An 18807-nucleotide genomic window follows, 5' to 3' on the forward strand; every position below is an offset into this window, starting at 1 on the left:
ATGCTTACACACCTGTCCCTCGTTTTCCAATGAGTTGTCCCATAGTTTAAGCAATTTCCTGTTTCCTTATTTCCTAAGTCTTGTGTGACTGTCATATCTCAGCTAGCTTGACTTTAAACTTCGATTTAGTAAACTTATTTTCAGCGCTGCCTGCTGTGCCCTGTGTCTGCCTTCCTGCTCTCACAAACACCACAGATATCCTCTTTCATTAAACGCCCTGCTGACAGTCTAAATTGTGAGAAAAAAAATAAAAGTATAGGTCAATATAAATAAAAGGAAATGCTAAGTGTTAATGTTAGATTTCACAGGAAGATTGGATTGCACAGAGTAAGTTTTTGACACGGCAGATACTGTCACTTGTCATCGTAGAGAAAAGCAAGTAAAGGTGTTACCAATATCATTAACCATGACTCATTATATAAAAGTCTCTAATAACACTGAACCAGCATGGGAACTAGCAAGCACAATACCTGGATCCTGAAACTGAAGCAGATCGATGGTATTCATTGCTGAATAATTTCACTATTTACACCCTTCCGCATATCACAGTTTCTATGACAAAGGGATGTTGCACATAGTTCTATACGCAGCTGGACTCACCGGTTATATAAAATAAAATCAGATAATTATTTCTAGTTGTTTTAGAACAATGGGAAGTCTTTTTTTTTTTTTCAAGAGAACATACAGTAGCAGCTGCTTTTCTTCCAGAAGATGTCATAAAATCCAATTGTTCCCTGCAGAGCACAGAATAATAAAGGTTTCATACGGGGACACGTGGTCTAATAAAACACTTATTATTTACGGCCAAAAAAAAAGAAAATAAGGCAGGTTGTGTAGAGCCCTCCACTGACTCGTCCATTAGTTTGTTGTTGATTTCTTAAAGGAGCATTAGGAGAAAACTTTGCATTCGGAGAGTCATTATAATAAATGTCTTGTGATCCAACGCAATGATCTCTGGAATAATGATCATAAAAATATCAAGGCACATTTACAACCCTTAAGCATTAGCAGCATGGAGCCACTAGTGGTCATCCATCTCCCACCACTCGGTTGAACCATCGTGGACTCAATGGTGATGCTGCCTTCGGGGACTGCCGGTGAAACTGCAAATGCATATACAAGTACAAAAAAGCGTGACGGGATCAACACAAACCTACCTTTCTACATTCTCCTTGGAATACAACGGGTTATTTTTGCATTTGTAATGAGAGTCATTTAAATGACTGTCAAGCGCTATGATATGAAGGTATGACGGAAGAAAGCCGAAGCGCACGTGAAGGCAGCACGGGTCCCGGCCGGGCCAGCGGGATGACGCCGGACAGGGACCGAGTGGGACACTGGTGGCTGTCAGATAAACAAACCCCTTCTTCAATGGCTCCGTGGACGTTAAACAACTAACGCTGCCCGCGTCAGTGCTGCTGCAAAGCGAATATCACTGCCGGCGAACGGAGCGCGGTTAAAAGAACACGTGTCCATTGATGGAGAGTTTAATTCAACAGTTGCGTCAGCTGAGAGGTGAGTTTGATGCAAGTTGTGGCTAAGAAACTTAACGGGAAGCTAAGAGTGGCTAACAGGACGTAGCGGCTTGCAGTGGAGGCTTGTTCCGCCGACAATATCCTGCACAGTGTCACTCACGTTATTAAATCGTGCAACACGTTTCAGCGTCACCCGTTCGTCCACATGACAAGGTTTTGCTGAAGCTAAGTCAGGCTAGTTAATTAGTTCGAATCGGCGAAGCCCCCCCCCCTCCCCTCCCCTCCCCTCCCCTCCGCTGGGTAACGTGAGCCAAACCCCGGGGAGCAGATGGGCACCGCTGGGTCGGGCCGCTGGGTCGGGCCGCTGATGGGTGACACTGGTCCCAGTGATGGTCGCTAACGGTGCAGCGCAGTTTGCAGGAAGCTCACCAATTGACTTGTTGCATCCGCAGCTGAGTGGTCGCCTCCTGCTCAGAAACACTCGCGCCACTAATCTTGTACTGACTACGTTGAGAATTGCTTGTTGACGTGTGCATGATGTAAACACGTGGTGATGAAACTAAGCGTAAATAAAACAAATGGAAACCTATCGGGTTTAAACGCAGTTGCAATGTTTCCTTGGACCAAGCACAGCTCAGGAAGGGATCATCTCATAGTTTTGCACCTCCTTGCAGAAATCGACAGGTTTTCTCTCTATTGATTACAAACTTCTCACAACATGTCATTGGTGTGTTCACATCTTACTTTCCTAAAGTTTTTTTCTGAGTCTTCCCTCAAACAGGAGCGAATCCATCCTAAACCATCACCTGTGCTTTCTCGATGCTACACACATTTCCTTTCTTATTACTCCATGAACCTCTAATGTTTGACCATTTGTCCACCTGTCTCACACCCTCCACTGTCTCATCTCTCCAGTGACCTGATGTAATTGCATGCTGCATGTCTGATAACCACCCATCTCCCACCTGCACCTCCTCTCAGTTCTGACGCATGGCCCTTCTTTACGACTGAACACCACTCGCCCTTCCTTGCATGTTGTGCTGTGAATGAGGCATCCATGAGGAAAGACAGGGATAACCCTCTGGCACTGTTGTCCAAGAAACCATGCCGGGACCAGACGGACTATGGACGAGAGCTAGGGAGGCTGCGCGCTGATTTGGAAGCGGAGAAGGAGCGAACACAGCGGGCCCGCGGACAGCTCGGTGTGGAGCTCAGGCGGCTGCGAGAGGAGGCCGAGACGGAACAGCGGAGGGCCGTGAAGGAGCTGACGGCCAGGCGAGGGTGTCAAAAGGACAGGAGCCCTCACAGACACGGGCATGTCCCGGGTAAGGAGGTGAACCTCACAGCCAGCAGAAAACACAATAAGGCTGAGTCCACAGGGGAAAAGGCTTTTTGTGTTTGCAGCAGTCAAACGTCCAGAAAGCTGAAGCGGTTGCTGCTGACGCTGTATGAGAAGATAAATGGTGAACAGGCAGACTATAAATTGCAGCACAGGCAGGAATTTGAGCTAGAAAAGGCCCTCTTCCTCTGCCACCTGCTGGAGGCTCATGGAGGACTGTTGCAGGGGCAGCAGAAAGCGGGACCCCCCAGCCACGCTTTCAGAAGCCTCTCAAGGAAGTCAACTCGGGCAGACAGCGGTAACTCCTGTCAGACGACGTCTCCGCTAACCTGCTCCAGGACCTGGCTGCAGAGATCCCACTCAGCTGAGAGGAAAACCAAACAAGATCGGTGGAAGCAGCCGTCAGACGGGGAGTCGTGTGCATCTAACCCCGGCACCCCTGCTGCAGCCGCCGACACCTGTCAGAGCAGCTTTCTGAAAATTTGTCACCCTCACAACACTCCCCATGCCGGCTGGGACGACCCGCCCTCCTCACACGCCGAGTCCTCCGGGTCTGATGAGCCGTCGCCCTCCAAATGCATGGACAGAAACATGGAGGTGAGCAGCTTCATATCACCACACTTACTGTTTTTGCTGGTTGTTAATTCGGAGAATGTGTGAATATGCAGTTGGTAGAAGGTTTGCTGTATAACCGTGTAGAAGCTCTCACTCTTTGGTGTCCTGCATTGTTTCCATCCATGCTTACCAGCGTGCAGACTTCATCTTTGTCTTTATTTCTTGGCCTGTTGCTGCCACTTGTGGAGTATTAAACAATTGGCAGCACTGTGGGCCATCCTGAACATGCGTGCAGGCGCATCCTCATAGTTGTGCATGAAGGAAACAAAACAACTCACTAGCACTACAAGGGGTCAAAAACAACCAAAGAAATATCATTTGTATTGAAGTGTAGTTTGGTTTGTCCTTGATGTGTAAATTACAGGTTGGAAAGCATTACCTGCAGTACATTCATGTCCTACTAACTCTAAAGAAACACAAAATATAGGTGTTGACCTTTGCTTATAGTTATTTAGCCATAACCTCCTTACCATAGTCATCAAACAGGAAGGTAACATCACAGAAGTTAAACTGCTGATTAGCAACATTATCTTCTAATAAGAAACCTTTACCAGGAAATCTTAAGACCACCGAGCCAACATTAAGATCCTTTTAGGGCAACTTTCTGTCTTCATATTAGGTTTTTCATTTCAAGGTGCCTCAGTCAAGTGAGACGATGTCCTTTTCTATTTCAGCTCAGTGAGAGCGTGGTACTAACCCCTGTGCAGTCTAGTAAAACGGCAGCAGCTGTAAGATGGTGAACACCAACTGGTAATTCTACCACGAAGAGTTTATTCCACCACGAAGAGTTTATTCTACTACAAAGACTTTATTCTACCACGAAGAGTTTATTCTTCTTTTTCTCTTTTTTTTTTTTGCACTACAATCTGTGTCTGTTTGCGGTGGACACAGACGTAATTCTAATACGACCAAACAGAGAACCAAACTAGCTAATGTTGCTGCGTTTGCAGCTGCCAGAATGATGCAGGAGGTGTTAAACAGTTTGGGCACCAAAGGCAGTGCACAGTAAGGGATGCTTTGGCACAGGTCAACGCTCGCAAAGGCTTTTGTAGACAGGCTGCTGGGACCTTTTAGCCTCACACTCTTTTTGCCAGTTGGTTACGATTTAACACAGGGACCCAGATGTTGCTTTGCAGACTTCAGACGCTGACTTTTGTGTTGAGGTGGCCGACACATTTTCCCTCTGATGTCTCTTCCATGCAAATCCTGTTTGTGCACAATCACTCCTCTGTGAGCTCAACCTGCCTGCAGTCCTTTGCAGTCATGTATGTGTCAGCTTTGCCTGATTGAACGACAGATGTGAAGTTTCATCTGAAAGCTTTCTAACTCTTCTTGTCTGGCGTGCCCCCGTTACTTTTGACAGCCATTCCCTAATTATATTATAGTGGAAACTGCAAGTTGGAATCGCTTTGATATTGTTTTATAACCTGTTCCTGCTTTGTTAGGCCTCAGTCAGCTTCATTTTAGATCTCCAACAGTTGCTTAGTGGAGCCCATTGTTGTTGAGTGTTACCACACGGTCTGAAGAGCTTATCAGCTCTGTCATTAAGTCCGACTCTTAATGACATTTATTGACCTGCCATCAAGTAAATACACCAGTCAATTAGCAAGTTAATGAAGTTCTGAGACTTACAAGTACAGGGATGCCCAAACATTTCCACATTTGAGTTCATTACATAATTTTTTTTTAATGTCTTCATTTCCTTACAAAAATCAACAACATACATAATTTGCCCAGACAGTTGTTTGCAGCTGTAATATGACCGGTGTGGCATGTTGTAAAATACATGTGTGTCTGCCAGTGGTGGATTTTGCAGGGTGTGTGCAGAGAGGATGGAGGTGGGCGGATGTGTTTATGTATCCTGTTGGATTGGCAGAAGTGGGTCAGTGTGCATCTGTCTCCTAAATTTTGAATCGAGTTTTCATGGAGAGGAAATTGAATAATTAATCAAAGCTTGAACTGTGTCTAAACAGCTGTGGCCTGGCGCCTGTAACCTCACCGTTGTTTTGTATTTGGTGTGCTGCACCGCTCAGACATCACCGCTGTTATGTGGCGTTTGGGGAGAACTCAATTTTTTTTAAAGGTGATCAAATGTTAATGTGTTTTAAAACAGAAATGGAGTTCCTGTTTGTTTGTATGTAGAAAGGCATCGACTGTGATGTTTTGTATTTGCTTATGCCGATAATTTATTCCACTGGAACCTTTTTGTATTTCTAAATAACCTCAGTGTGTGTGTGCTATAATAATGTTGGATTGTTGAGGTGAAATATAATACTGTGCCTTAAATAATGTGCAAATGCAATCACTAAAATAAACTCGCACAGAAAGCTGATTTAAGGCTTCACAATAATAAACAAAAATGAGTAATTAAAGTCTTACTTTTGTATTTTGGCATTCAGTCAGCTGACTGCTCTTCAACATTTGTTTTTGTTTTTTTGTGCAAGATTCCAAATCATATTTTAGAGGAGCTCATTTCCTTTCCCTCCGTTAAAATTTCATGTGACTTCCACCAGCCGCCTCCTCTTCGGTGTGATGGCAGGCAGACAGGGAGGCTCTGTCTGAATATGTTTGTGTGACAGGATGTCAATATCACTGAGCCATGATGGGCCGAGCTACAGCTCCTCTCTTTACAGACAAGCTTTGGGAAATGCTGACTCGAGTCTTTTCTTTGTTTTATGCTAAGTGAATGTTTTGTACATATACTGTACGCTAATGGGACAAATATACTTGCTGATAGTCGTGGTCATGTGCGCAGCAGAAATCACCCAGCTTTTGTTCAGTGTTGGTTGCTCGGCTGTGAGCAGCGCTGGTACCAGTCAGGGAGTAAATTTAAACTATCAGAGGAGCTGAAGCAGAATAGAAACAGTGTTCAGTGGAGTTCACATCAGGACTGGTTTCAGTCTTCAGGCTACAAAAGCCCTGGTCTTGTAAACTGAGTTTAATAATGGAAGAGAGTGAAGTTTGCTAATGCGGTGTTGGAGCAAAATAAGGAGCTGGTGTGTGCGAGACTCAGCGAGTCTGCACGAACTTAAACGGTCTGCTCTAAGCTTTCTTTTTCTTTCCATGTGTCAAAATCGACCCTGTCCTCCCTTTTTCTGAGTGCATACACACCAGGAAATTAAATCTGTAAGATAAAGAGGAAAAGAAAAAAAATAACTTTCCTGCACGAGCCTTTCTAAATGTGACACATTTTATTATACCAGTAAAAACATTTTTACCTGTATGTTTTTGGGGCTTTTCTAATATTGACCTTTAAGGCAACAGCAGGCCGACTGCCAAACTGTAAAGCGTCAGCAATAAAATACATCTTGACTGCGGCATGATGAGTCAAGAGATTAGAGATGTTTACCGCAGATAGATATCTGCATTTTCCAGAAATATTTCTGGAAAATTCCAGTTTGCTGTTGAAAGGGGACCGGACACAACAAAACAAAAAGAAAACAGAAATGAATGAATATAAATAGTCTAATCTTTGCAGTGAACAGCCAGATCCGATTTGACTGACCTTAACTCAGAGTTGGATACCGCGCTGGTCTGTAGCGATGGTATAAGTTGTTAGTTGCATTCGAGGTAGCTGCCTATTCAACCTACAGAATACCGTCATATTTTGAACAATATATTCTCCCGTCCCGGCCTGTGTTCAAGTTGCTGCTTGTTTAAGGGGATTTATTAGGCTGGCTTGCTCATTTGCTTTTATTCAGGTGGTGGGTACCTGATAGAATCAGAATCACTTTATTGGCCATGTATGTTGACACATGCAAGGAATTTGACTCCGGTTATAGCTTCACTCTCAGCGTCCAAAAACAAAACAAAACAGACAGACAGACATAAATGGACATATAAAACATAAAGAGAGATATTTACAGCATAGGAATGAATTAATATATGATAGGGCCTCTTAAAGCAGGCAGAATGTCAGACATTATATTTGTTCCTCTAGTGCCCAACTGCAGTAAAACACTAGAATCAGTCCTGACTGGACCCACTTGCTCCTCTGCCTGCCTCCCGCAGCCTCCCTCTGTTGCAGTGTCTACTGCCTCTTGAACAATCAATAGGCAGCCAACATCATTCCAGCGTCATCTCCATGGAAACGAGCTCTAGTCGCTGTGATGATTGGGCCCCGACTCAAAGCCTGCCTTTTTGTGATAGGACCAGGGAATCAGTCCTCCCTGCCCCCTCCTCTCAGCGACACTCGCCGTCTTACACACACATTTTTCCCTTCGTCCTCTTTCTTCACCTTTATTACGCTGCAACCGAGATGGGATTAAGTGGCCCCGTCGAGTTCTATCGCATCTGGATGAAATGCTTTTTGACACGGCGGCGTCAATGACGAGAGCGCCTCAGCGGAGGAGTCGACATGCCACGCACATCTCAGCCCTACTGAGAGAATGGGGACTGGAGTGGAGACCTGTTAGTTAAACCGTTCTCGGGTGTTTTTCTCCATCGCTCGTCTCTTCTCGTTTGCTGTTTCGTTTGGGCCTCCGTGGTCTGTTTCGGTGCTTCGTCGGGTAAGAAGTGGACTGTCTTCCTTTTTCTATTCATGACAAACCCTCCTCAGGCGACACAACGGCAAGGCAAGAAGAAACAATCTATGTTAGTGCAGTGAGCAGGACTCTGAATCTCAGTGCCCCACTGTGATAACTACTAATGCTCAACAACAGTACCGTGCCATGACATTCATTGAATTGCCTTCATGAGCCGAGGCCGGAAATATGTGATATCCCTTTGGAGCAGAGTGTCCTCATTTTGGAAAACGTCACTGCGCCGAGAGAAAGGAGGCACTTTACAACTCCTGCTTCACCTGGAACTGCTTTTAATCAACTCCCTGAGCTAGTGCTGTTTTTGTCAGCTCAAAGTGCCACTTTACACAGATTTACACATTTATACGGCTCGTTATTTGGTTCCTGACGAACATGGCAATAACAGTCCTTCGCTTGGTTTCAGACACCTCACCTTAGCTGTGGAAAAAAGCACTCCGGCTTCTGATCCATTGGCGAAAGGAAGGACATCTTTAGCATTTTAAAAGTCAACCTGCAACAGCTGATCAGTGGGATTCTCCTCCAGCAAATGAAAAGCCCGCGATGGCTCGGTCTCGACTGGACACCTCGTTTGTTCATATCGATCCCACCGGCTCTGTTTGACATTGACGGAGAGTGATGTACGACCTGTGCACTCGTCCTGAGCAGCCCGAGCCTGCACACGCAGAGATGGAGAGCCGCGAGGAGGCCGAAGCTCTCGGGCAACAACAGCAGGACCTGACGGGGTCGGGGGACAAGGCTGTCTCGACCTCTGCCAACATCACTTCCACTTCCTTGTTAGGAAAGAGGCACCACTCACTTTACGCAAACCTCAGTGGTTTAGAAGTTGAAGGGATACGAAAGGTAAGTGTGGAAGACTTGATACGTCTCCTAGTTCTGTTCCTGATGACATTTTCTACCCATTCCTCAAACTGTTGTTGTGGTTCTGTGACCTCACATCACAGACTTTAATATGTTGACTGGATCTTTATACTCTGAAGTTTGTAGAGCAGAGGAACTGAAAGTGACAGGATTGGGCATTTAAATGTGTAAATGTGTATTAGATTAAATCATTTTTTATGGATAAAGGCCTTGACACACCAGAGGTGTGACTAATAAACAACATGGAGATACGAAATCCTCACCTGCGAGTATTTCGCATCTGAACTCTTCATGCCAGCAGTGATGATCTTGTTCTGCTTCTCATCTCTTGACAAAAGAGGAGGAGATTTTAAAAACATCCCATTTTACAAGGTAGAGAAAGAGAAGGAGAGTTCAGGAAGCATCAGGTGTGAAATATGTTCTGACAGTATTTCACCTCGCCGGCATTATGACCTCGTGCACCATGGTCTCCCTTCGCTGGTCCACTGTGTGATCAATGTGAATCCTTTTGAACTTACGGAGCTGAACCTGTGCGATGTGATGTCCGATCCATTTTTACACAACCTGACTGGTTAATCCCTTTAGTCACAGTGCAAAAGCCAGAAAAAATGACTTCCATCTGAAAGTTATTTTCTTGACAAGTGATCTGGAAAGCTGCTGAAGTAGAAATGGCGTCGGCAGAAAGTGTGCTGACCTTTAGTGACCTCGTAACTATCATCACACCTTGTTAAGGAACAGATGATCCACTTAATGGTGTCGCCAGCTAAAAAAATCAATAGTGACCCCACGAGATTTTCAGGTACCTACTGGATGCTCATGTACAGGAGCTACAGTGAGAGATGTCACTAAGAAACTGAAACCAACAGACAGAATACATCTTTTAAATTTATCAGAGAGTTATGAAGTAGCCTTTTATATTCAGAGGCATCTGGATTGTAGATACTGTTGTAAGGTTGGAGACAGTTTCTTGGTGCTGCAGGCGAAACCGGTGTCAAAACAGTGTCTCCCTCCTGGACTGTGGAGAGCAACACGTGAGGACAGCTGAACCAACCTGGGCCATGCAGAGCTGCCATTGAGCCATTTGCTTTTTCTTAGTCATGCGTCTGCACTGTCACTCGTCATATTTTGGTAGCAGCTAATTATCTTATTGAATCATTCAGTATTTGTTTTGTGAAGGAATTTCAGCCTTTGGTGATCACTATTTGTGGATCATATCTTTACAGGATTTTTTCACCACCAGTTCTTTCGTTGGTAAACCTCTTCGCCTTTGTTTGATGCTTTGAATGTATCTTTAGTTGTGACAGGATTTCATCATCTGAGCAAGGTAGTAATCTGTGTGCAATATTTCCTGCTGGGTTCCCCACCCCCTCCACTTCATTACCCCGTCACCTCGATCACAGTTTAGCAAAAAAAAAAAAAAAAACCTTAATGAAGTGTCAACACACCACCTGGGAGAAGATCTGTGGCTGCACACGCTGAGAGGGAGCATTAAAGGATGCATTAGAAATGACTATTTGGCCATTTCATAGTGGGGGTCGGCTGTGGTGTTTCTCAGCAGGAGGCGGTCTCTCTTAGATTACTCTTTTATAATTGCTCTATTATTTGCAGTCAGGGTACCACAGTTGTCCTTTTGTTGTCTTATCAACAGTTCCGCCCATAATTGATGACGGTGTCTGAGCCGTGTGTTCGTACGGCGGGACGCGTTTTGATAAGCCAGACGTCGATGGAAGGTTTTGCACGGCAGGCTTTGAGAAACAGAACAGAACAATGATGTGATGTTCAGGAAAGCCTCACGTGCGTTGGCTCGGTTCTAAATGAAGTCAATAGAAAGAAAGCTGGTTTTATTGTGGAGGTTATGTGGTTTACCAGATCTCCATTATCCATGTTGGCTTGAGGAGCAGGAAGTTAGACCAGTTACGTTTGACCTTTTAGACCGTTTCATTCTATGCTGCAAAGAGATATTGTAGTTTTGTTGATGGACAAAAAGACATTTGATTGGAATACGTTTATTTTATCCGTGTTTTTTTTCTTTCACAGCTATTGAACCTTTTAGTCATTATTTGTTAAAATCAGGTTGGTTGTGGGGTAAAGACATGGCGACTAGTGAGTTTTTGTCGTGTGGTGGATGTTTGTTTCACCAGAGCTTATTAGTTTGGAACAAGTTCACATAACGAAGCCAGACTTTGTGGTTGTTTCAGTTGTAGTTTAAGTGGAAGCACACCATCTGTTACTGGTGAACTCTCATTTCTTCCATCCTGCCAAGTGTTGGTTTGTTCGTAGGAGGAAAACAAACTGCACAGTAGAACCTTTTTGCATTGGATTGCCGAAAACCTACAGAATCATGTTACATTTTAAGTAGTCATCTGTTATTTAGGACCGTTATAGAGAATACCTCAATCTTTGAGCTTCCATTTCTGAAGCAGTCGTCGGTGTCAGACTTTCCACTTCATTGAAGAGAGAATTGTGATTCCACTGAAGGCCGACAGCTTTGTTAACTGTGTGGTCCTCTGTGATCCACTCTCTGTAACACCTGTCTTGATACCATATGGCTGCTCTCTGATTGTTGGGTTTACACAGTGTGGGTTCCAAATGGAGTTTCAAATAGATGATATACAAACATAGCTGATTTAATTTATGAAGCCGAGGTCAGGGTGGCACAGTCTGAGACCGTTGGACAGTCGTCCTCTGCTCAGTGGACAATCCAACAGTGGTACTGTAATGATTTATTTACTCTGTTTGTAGTGACTATAAAGTACTTTTGCCACAAACAGTTTAATTGGCTGCTGCTGCACGAACTGCCAAAGAAAACAGTTATTCTGGAGTCCTTAGGAATAACTTGTCTGAATGTAGACGATGTGAAAAGGTTTGCAATCCTGTTTCAGTTGTGACATGTTACCTGTTGCAACTACTCTTTGTTTATATATGGAGTGCTTGTGTTAACACAGGAAATACCTTGACCTCAGTTAGTAGCACCTTATGTGTCACCTGCTGTGGTCCCAAAGCCAGTAACTTTAACCTTTGGGGCCTCGTCAATATGTCGTGTCCACGGTGGATAAATCTGATGCTCATAAAGTTCTGGAGAACTGATTCATACAACTCGCAGCGGCTCAGTTCCGAGGACATACTGATTTTTCAGGGTAAAACGCAGTAATAAAGGCCAGGTTTTCAAGTTGTTCCATCGTTTTCATAGTTATTCTCACCAATTAAAATGAGGTTATTATTATTATTATTAGAATATTTTGTCCATGTAAAGTTTGAATGTTGGTTCTGTCCTTGTTTGGGTGAGTTTCCTCCCACAAATCAAAGACATGTTCAGTTTGAATCTTTAAGAAGCTGCATTTAAAGAAAACAAAATACCGTTTAAAGCTACAGATACATCAGAACACTGATTCACTGGTGATGAGTTCCTGCTCGGCCACCTCTCTTTATGTGTTACAGCCTTTAAAGGGCTATAGATGCTGTTGAATGCAGAGGGTTGGGTGATGGATGCACTGATGTCAGCCCTGCCGGTCACCGCCGACCCAGTTTGTATCCACGGGAGAACTGAAAGTGGAGCGATGCGTCTAAAGGACCTGATTTGACCAAAACTTTGCCTGTAATTTCCCAAAAGGAATGAGAGGGTGGATTCATGCTATCTGGGTGGAATATTTGAATTATGAGTTATCTGCTTTGCTCTTGATGAAGCACACGATGTTGAGCTCACCCTCCACCTTGTTAGACAACACAGTCTGTGGTTAAAACAATTCACTTTTTTGGTCTTCAGTCACATGATCGTCGTGGATATGTTTATATCTTTTCAGATCAATAAACCTTTACATTTTAACAATGCTAAACATTAGCAACTTCAGTCAGACAACTCAGCAGCAGAACATAGTTAGATGTGATTACACAAAGATAACGGGGCGTGATAAGCAAATGTGTTAACCCCCCCGGTGTGGTGTGGTGGAGGGGCTGAAATCAACAGGCAGCAGTACTGGACGCAGGGCAGCGGTGTCGGTGAAAGGTAAAGGAGAGGCTTGAATAGACCAACGTATCAGAAGGGTTTTTATGGTAAATGATGATGAGGCATGTCACATGATGCAGACCGGAGCAGCTGACTGCCTGAACTAGCTCAGGAGCATCGCTCCATTTGTGTATAGCAGGGCTGTACTGCTAGTTATGAGGACAGATGAACTGGATTCATTTGTAAAATAAACATCGTATCTTTTGTAATCTTCTGTCAGGATGAGGTGTTTTTAACACAGATCAGTACGTCATTTATGATGGACGAACATTTGTGTGTTGGGTGAAGGATTTCTCCTCTCTTGCCTCAAGTTCCTTCCATTTTCTTCTTGTAAACATTTTTTGTGGGGTGAGTTTCTCCTTATCCATATTGATGGTACAAAGACAAGGAGTGTTGTATGCTGTGCAGATAGTAAAACCCTTTGAGGCATTTTTGTGATATTGGACTGCAAATAATGATTTTTTTTTTTTTATCTTCAGAAATATGCAGGGCTGCATGATTAGTCATGTTCAAAACGTAATCTCGATTTATGCCTCTACGCAACCTAAATTCTTAATGATAACAATTTTGCTGCCTTTTCATCAGCAACCTCAACAGTATGAAAACAAGCGCTCCTACTCCTTAACAAATGACAAGGTGGCGTCACACCACGTGATGCAGTGGAGTAAAAACTGTCAGTAAGGAAAATAAACCCAGTGGGAGCGAGTGAGAGACGGTGATGAAAAGAAAACAGAGAAAAATACTTGTGTGGAAGAGAGAAAAAGAAACTGAAGTCGATTAATCTTCTGCTCATCAACCAGCTGATTAATTGAGTAATCTTTGCAGGTTACAGTCACAGGATTTGATTTTGTGGACAATTTCATCAAACAATCCAGAAAAGATCAACATCTTTCTTAAATGTGTTTTTGTCACTGGTTTCTGTCAGCCGGTCCAACTATGCGAGTGTGTTTTATTGGCCTGCTACGTTTTGGCTTGTGAATAATTGATGAGGGAGAGTGAGTGTAATCTCCAGAGGACTGGTCTCTCTCCAGATCCCAGCCCAAACATCTCTGTCTGTCTGGCTGCTGTCTGGCTGTGACGAGGAGCAAGAGGCTCCCGGTGAAACAGATCAAGCGTTGTGTCCGCTGTAGTGTGGAGCCTCTGGACTGGGGGTCACTTTATAAACTGCATGTGGGATGTATGAAATATACTGTTGATCAATTCCTGAGACAGTTACTCTGCTGACTGTTGCACTGATTCGACCTGTCAAAAGCTGAAATGTGTAGAAAGCTGCTGAAAATGAAAACAACATCATTTATAGAATATTGGAAACGCTCTTTGGCGCTACAGCTCCCCTTTAGTGTTCATCCTCCATCAACTAAGAACATCACTTACTTATCCATGAAGCTTGGGTACCAAAATATGATACATTTATGGTACAGACTGAATTGCTTCAATATTATCCCCTAAATCTTAAAAAAAAAAAAAATGCCTTGTAGTTTGGGGCCAACTCTTAATGCGTAGGCTACATCCACACAAATACAGTTTAGTTTTGAAACATAAATTTTGTGAAAGATTTGATCAGCGTCAATGAGCTCCATAGGCTCCACCTGGGCGGCCCATTCATGTTGATTAACTCTGTTTCAGTTTAGGTACGTTTTACATTAAAATACCTTATTTCAGTCTCTTCCAATTCATTATTGGCCACATACCTGTTTGCGTTGCATGTGCTTCAGTAACTGGAGGCTTCTCCGTGTGCAGCCAGCGAACTCGAGTTTAAGGAACGTCAGTAAATTGTAGCATCAAGTGATAGCTTGCATGTGAGGCGTTTGAGGGGCATCTGTTAATTGGAGCTACAGAGAACAACCTGGGTTACACTCTCTCCCGCTAAACTGCATGAAAACCTACAATTTGTACCCTAATGTGGTTTCTAATTTTCTTTTTCTTAATGTGGGTTTAATGAAATTGGTATAGAAAAAAGTATCATGAAGGAGCGATCGAAGTTAAAGTATGAAGCACCCACACCCACTTGGGAAAGAAAATATAGCTGCATCTTTACATCTTTATCTGTCACATTGGTTCCTTTACCTTTAATTCGCATTTCACGTCAACATAAATGATAACACCTAATTGATTGTGAGAAAACAGAGCTTGTTTTTAATAGAGTTCGTGTCTTTAGCTTATGTCCCTCAGAGGGCATCTGGCTGTCCGTCCCCCTAGATTTACTGGTCTATATCCAGACTCCTATGTACTTGGCATATTCCAAGAGCTCTTTCCTGTCTGTGACATTTCTGCGTCACTTGGTCTATTCCCCAAACTGCTGGCGAGATTGAACCCATGATCACCTCTGTTCCCTCTCACAATGGGAAATGCTTTTTGCCTGGAGCATGAAAGGGAGACTCATTTTGTTGACTCGCTGTTTGTCAAGAAAGGTCAGCTCAGCCTTTCATTACCGGGGTGCCTCTATCAGATGTGCATTTTTAGACTGGGACTTGTAAAGGTTTGTTGAAGAGCACTAAAATGCTGTTTAAACATTCCAACGTGGTTGTCGGAGACTTGCAGTCTTTTGCGAGACAGTTTTTTTTTGCAATTTTTAAATGGTTCTGTTGTCTGGAAACTCACCTGCGAAACTGATGCTCCCTGGTTTACTGAACGAGCAATGTTGTGTTAACACTCCGTGTCAAGGAGGGTACAATCAATATTTCGTAACATCGCCAACAAAGAGAACAGATAATCGGCAATAACTGACAGTGTTCAGGGATGGCTGCACCTGACCTGTGATAGCAGAATGGGATTTCCCAAATATCAAAATATGTCACTAGAAATGTGTCTCTGGGCTGGAAACATCCCGGGGAATTTTCCAGATCCTCATCAGTGAGCTCTGGGTGATGAGATGCCTGCTGGGGGAAACTGCAGCGATGACAGTGATGGAGTAGGAGGGGTGATTTTTTTTTTTTTTGGCAACTTCAAAAGTGCCGACAAAGGTCGTTGTGGGTCTGGCTTTTTTTTTCAATTAATTTGATGCACTTTCATTTCTTTCCGAGTTCACAGCAGCTTGTGGAGGTCACAGCAATCTGTAGAATGAAACTGAAACGTGGACCCACATTTGTCATTTGCTCACTTTGACTGGTTGCTCAAAGCACCAGTTAACAAAGGCAGTTTAAGCTTTTAGTGGATTATACAGATGTGACCAAATGTAATTCCACCGTGGTGTCTCTTTGATGTTGCTTCTCTAAACAAAACAGGAACCAACCCAAATAATACAGTTTATGTTTTTAGAGGATTACACTCTTCAATAATTAAATATAGAAATGTTGTGCATAAGGAAAGCATAGTTGTGTATAGGAAGATAAGACTACAGTGGGCATGGATATGTCACGAGCTAAATATTGCCTCTTTTCCTTATGATGATTTTAAAAGATCCATTTCTGCAAATTTCCACAAATTAAGTCACTGTTGGTGCGACGGCGGGGGGTCGAGGGGTTTGTATGCATATGCAATTTACACTGACAAGATGAAGGGTTATATTCTTTTGAAGCCTGTGGAGGGTCGGGGGGGAGGGAGGGGAGGAGAAACAAATCATCCGCCCTACTTTCTGTCTCCCTTCTATCCATTTATTGCTGACACTGCACTAAATGAAATCATTCGGTGACCCCCTCCTTCTGTTTATCTTCTGCCTTTTTAAAAGGCCAGATGTTCTCTGCATGTCTGACACCTTATTAAGCCCTTGGAGGCTTGAGGGATTGTGACATTTTTATTTGTGGACTGCGAAATGATGAGGCAGCCGTGCTAATATAGATTTTAATTACTGCGTCGGTGTTGTGATGACTTTGCAAGGAAGAAACTCCAAGACAGAGTACAGACAAGGATTTTCCACCTGCCAAACTGCCAATGTTAAAACACGGTGATCAATGCTTCCTTGTTTTATTTCTTCACTTGAATCAAGCGTGAAATCCCTACTGGCAGATTAATTAGTCCGTTGCTTCATGACAATAGATCTCGACATGTGCTTGCATCAGTCTAATCCGCAAATATAAACTACACAGTTCAAACCATATAAAGGTTTTGTACTGAAATGCATGCACATATTATATCCTCGACATATGGAAGGGAAAAGACACTAACAAGCAATACCAGACAATGCATCTTATTCCTGCACAACCTCACCCAGAGGACATTTGGATGGTAGAGGTAGATGGCTGGATGCCTGAGGGAGGAGGTGGGGGAGGATAGGGGAGCCTTGTGTTGGCTCTTTGTTCTCACCGTATGAGAGACCCCCTAATCTGTCACCGTCAGGTACCCCGGGGAGAGGAGTCATGATAAATACAGGAGGGGATTTGAGAAGACACTTAAGAGGGTTTCTTCATGACTTATATATGAGTGTTGGGAGGGAGATGCTGTTAATAAAACACCTCAGGCCACAAACAGCATTGTGGTTTTTAAAGAGTGGATTCACTGCTGCATTGAGCACTCTCACTTTTTCCTTACCGTTGCAAAGTTTTGTAACGTCACAGATCTGGAATGAGCTGCTGTCGTCGCTGTTTTCTGTCCTACGAATAAGTTATTAAGAACATGTTACTACCTGAATCTGAATTTGAACAAAGCGCAGGCTTGGAAAGGGTGTTTGCAGCTTATAAGGAATACAGACAAACATTTCTGAGCATGCAAGTTGTGAATGTATGTATAGGAGATCAGCCTGATGTCCTCTGAGAATTAACTACAGAACAGTTCATGAAACCTCATTAGAAAACCACTGATCTTATAGGAGACAGACATCAGGAGAGTCATTGATTTGAGTCTAAATTGTACCGCTTCACTGATACTGTGAAGTCCATTAGTATCCACTTCAGTGGAAGGCTGCCATCACCAGTCTATGCTGGATATTGTTTGTCTGTTTCTCCTCTCTGTTGGTCATTAAAACTGTGTTCAGGAGTCCTTTCTGTGACCATGTGGTGTTTGAGGGTCTGTGTGCAGGCTTTTCCCCTTCCAATATTAGTGGGAGGTCACAAGGCCTGGATTAATTAAGGCACATTTCCAGATTCAGCAGACTGACTCCTTTAATGCCAACGAATGACCCTCAGCAGCAGGTGATACAATGTGTGTTTTATAGGAATTAATCTGCAGGTTGAGTCATAAATGAAGAATAATCACGACAGAATCTCTGTTATTTTATTTTAAAAAAGTGAATATAAACTCTTCTTAAATCTCTGAAAGAAGACAGGTCGGATAAAAACAATGATTACCACATTGCAACGATTCCCTTTAATGCTTCAATACTTCAGACTTTAGACTTTATTAATCCCACGGTGGAGTATGTATGCATGTATGTAGGTATGCAGGCAGCAGACCTGATTTACAACTGTGTGCGTGTTGCCCCTGTTTACTCAGTTGCTGCTGTGTGTCATGGTTTTTCCATCCACGACAGTGATTCTGTGGGAAAGGCAGAAAACGCATTGGCAACCAACGACACCAGTGTAATCATAATTAGGATGTAATTTGTGGGGTTTTGATGTATTGCTTCAGCAGTAGACCCTGCGACTGCACTCTCACAGTTGTATGCTGTAGCATGCTGATCACTGATTTGTGCGTCTCTACTGCTCCTCCAACAAAGAGTTAACGATAGCAAAGCGTGCGCGCGCCGACGTACCCGTCTGTGTCTTTGTCTCGTCGTCTCCTCGGAGGCTCATAGTGGGGGATTTCTAGCTGTCAGCTGAAAATGCTGATGTTGCTGTTTCAGTGAAACCAGACATTTCCATATACGCCGCACAAAAAGCTCGCAGTGGATCGCAGACAAAAGAGCAATCTGGTTGTACGACCTTATGAATATGGAAGAATAAATCTCTGAAAATTTAATGATGTTCTAATTTTTATTTCTGAGGTCACTAAAGTCCTCTATTGTCTCAGACGTTTAGCAGAAATGTACCATCTGCTACCTCTTCTGCTTTCCCTGCAGTATGCTCTGTTGGTTTTACATGTAGTGTTAACAGTTCCTGCATT

General features: G+C 43.5%; 1 protein-coding gene across 1 annotated transcript in view; it reads left to right on the forward strand.

Moving 5' to 3' along the window:
* The first annotated feature begins 1314 nt into the window (after positions 1-1314).
* LOC138196701 (peripheral-type benzodiazepine receptor-associated protein 1) overlaps positions 1315-18807 on the forward strand; it is a 62931-nt gene continuing 45438 nt past the window's right edge. Inside the window, exons 1-2 of the mRNA XM_069147017.1 lie at positions 1315-1515; positions 2391-3411. Of these exons, the coding sequence (XP_069003118.1) occupies positions 2533-3411 (879 nt within the window). The 5' untranslated portion in view covers positions 1315-1515; positions 2391-2532. The remainder of the gene's footprint in view (positions 1516-2390; positions 3412-18807) is intronic.

The sequence above is a fragment of the Embiotoca jacksoni genome, unplaced genomic scaffold (assembly GCF_022577435.1).
Source record: "Embiotoca jacksoni isolate LCO1_2020_lvr unplaced genomic scaffold, fEmbJac1.0.p SCAF_13, whole genome shotgun sequence".
In the NCBI taxonomy this organism is placed as follows: domain Eukaryota; kingdom Metazoa; phylum Chordata; class Actinopteri; family Embiotocidae; genus Embiotoca; species Embiotoca jacksoni.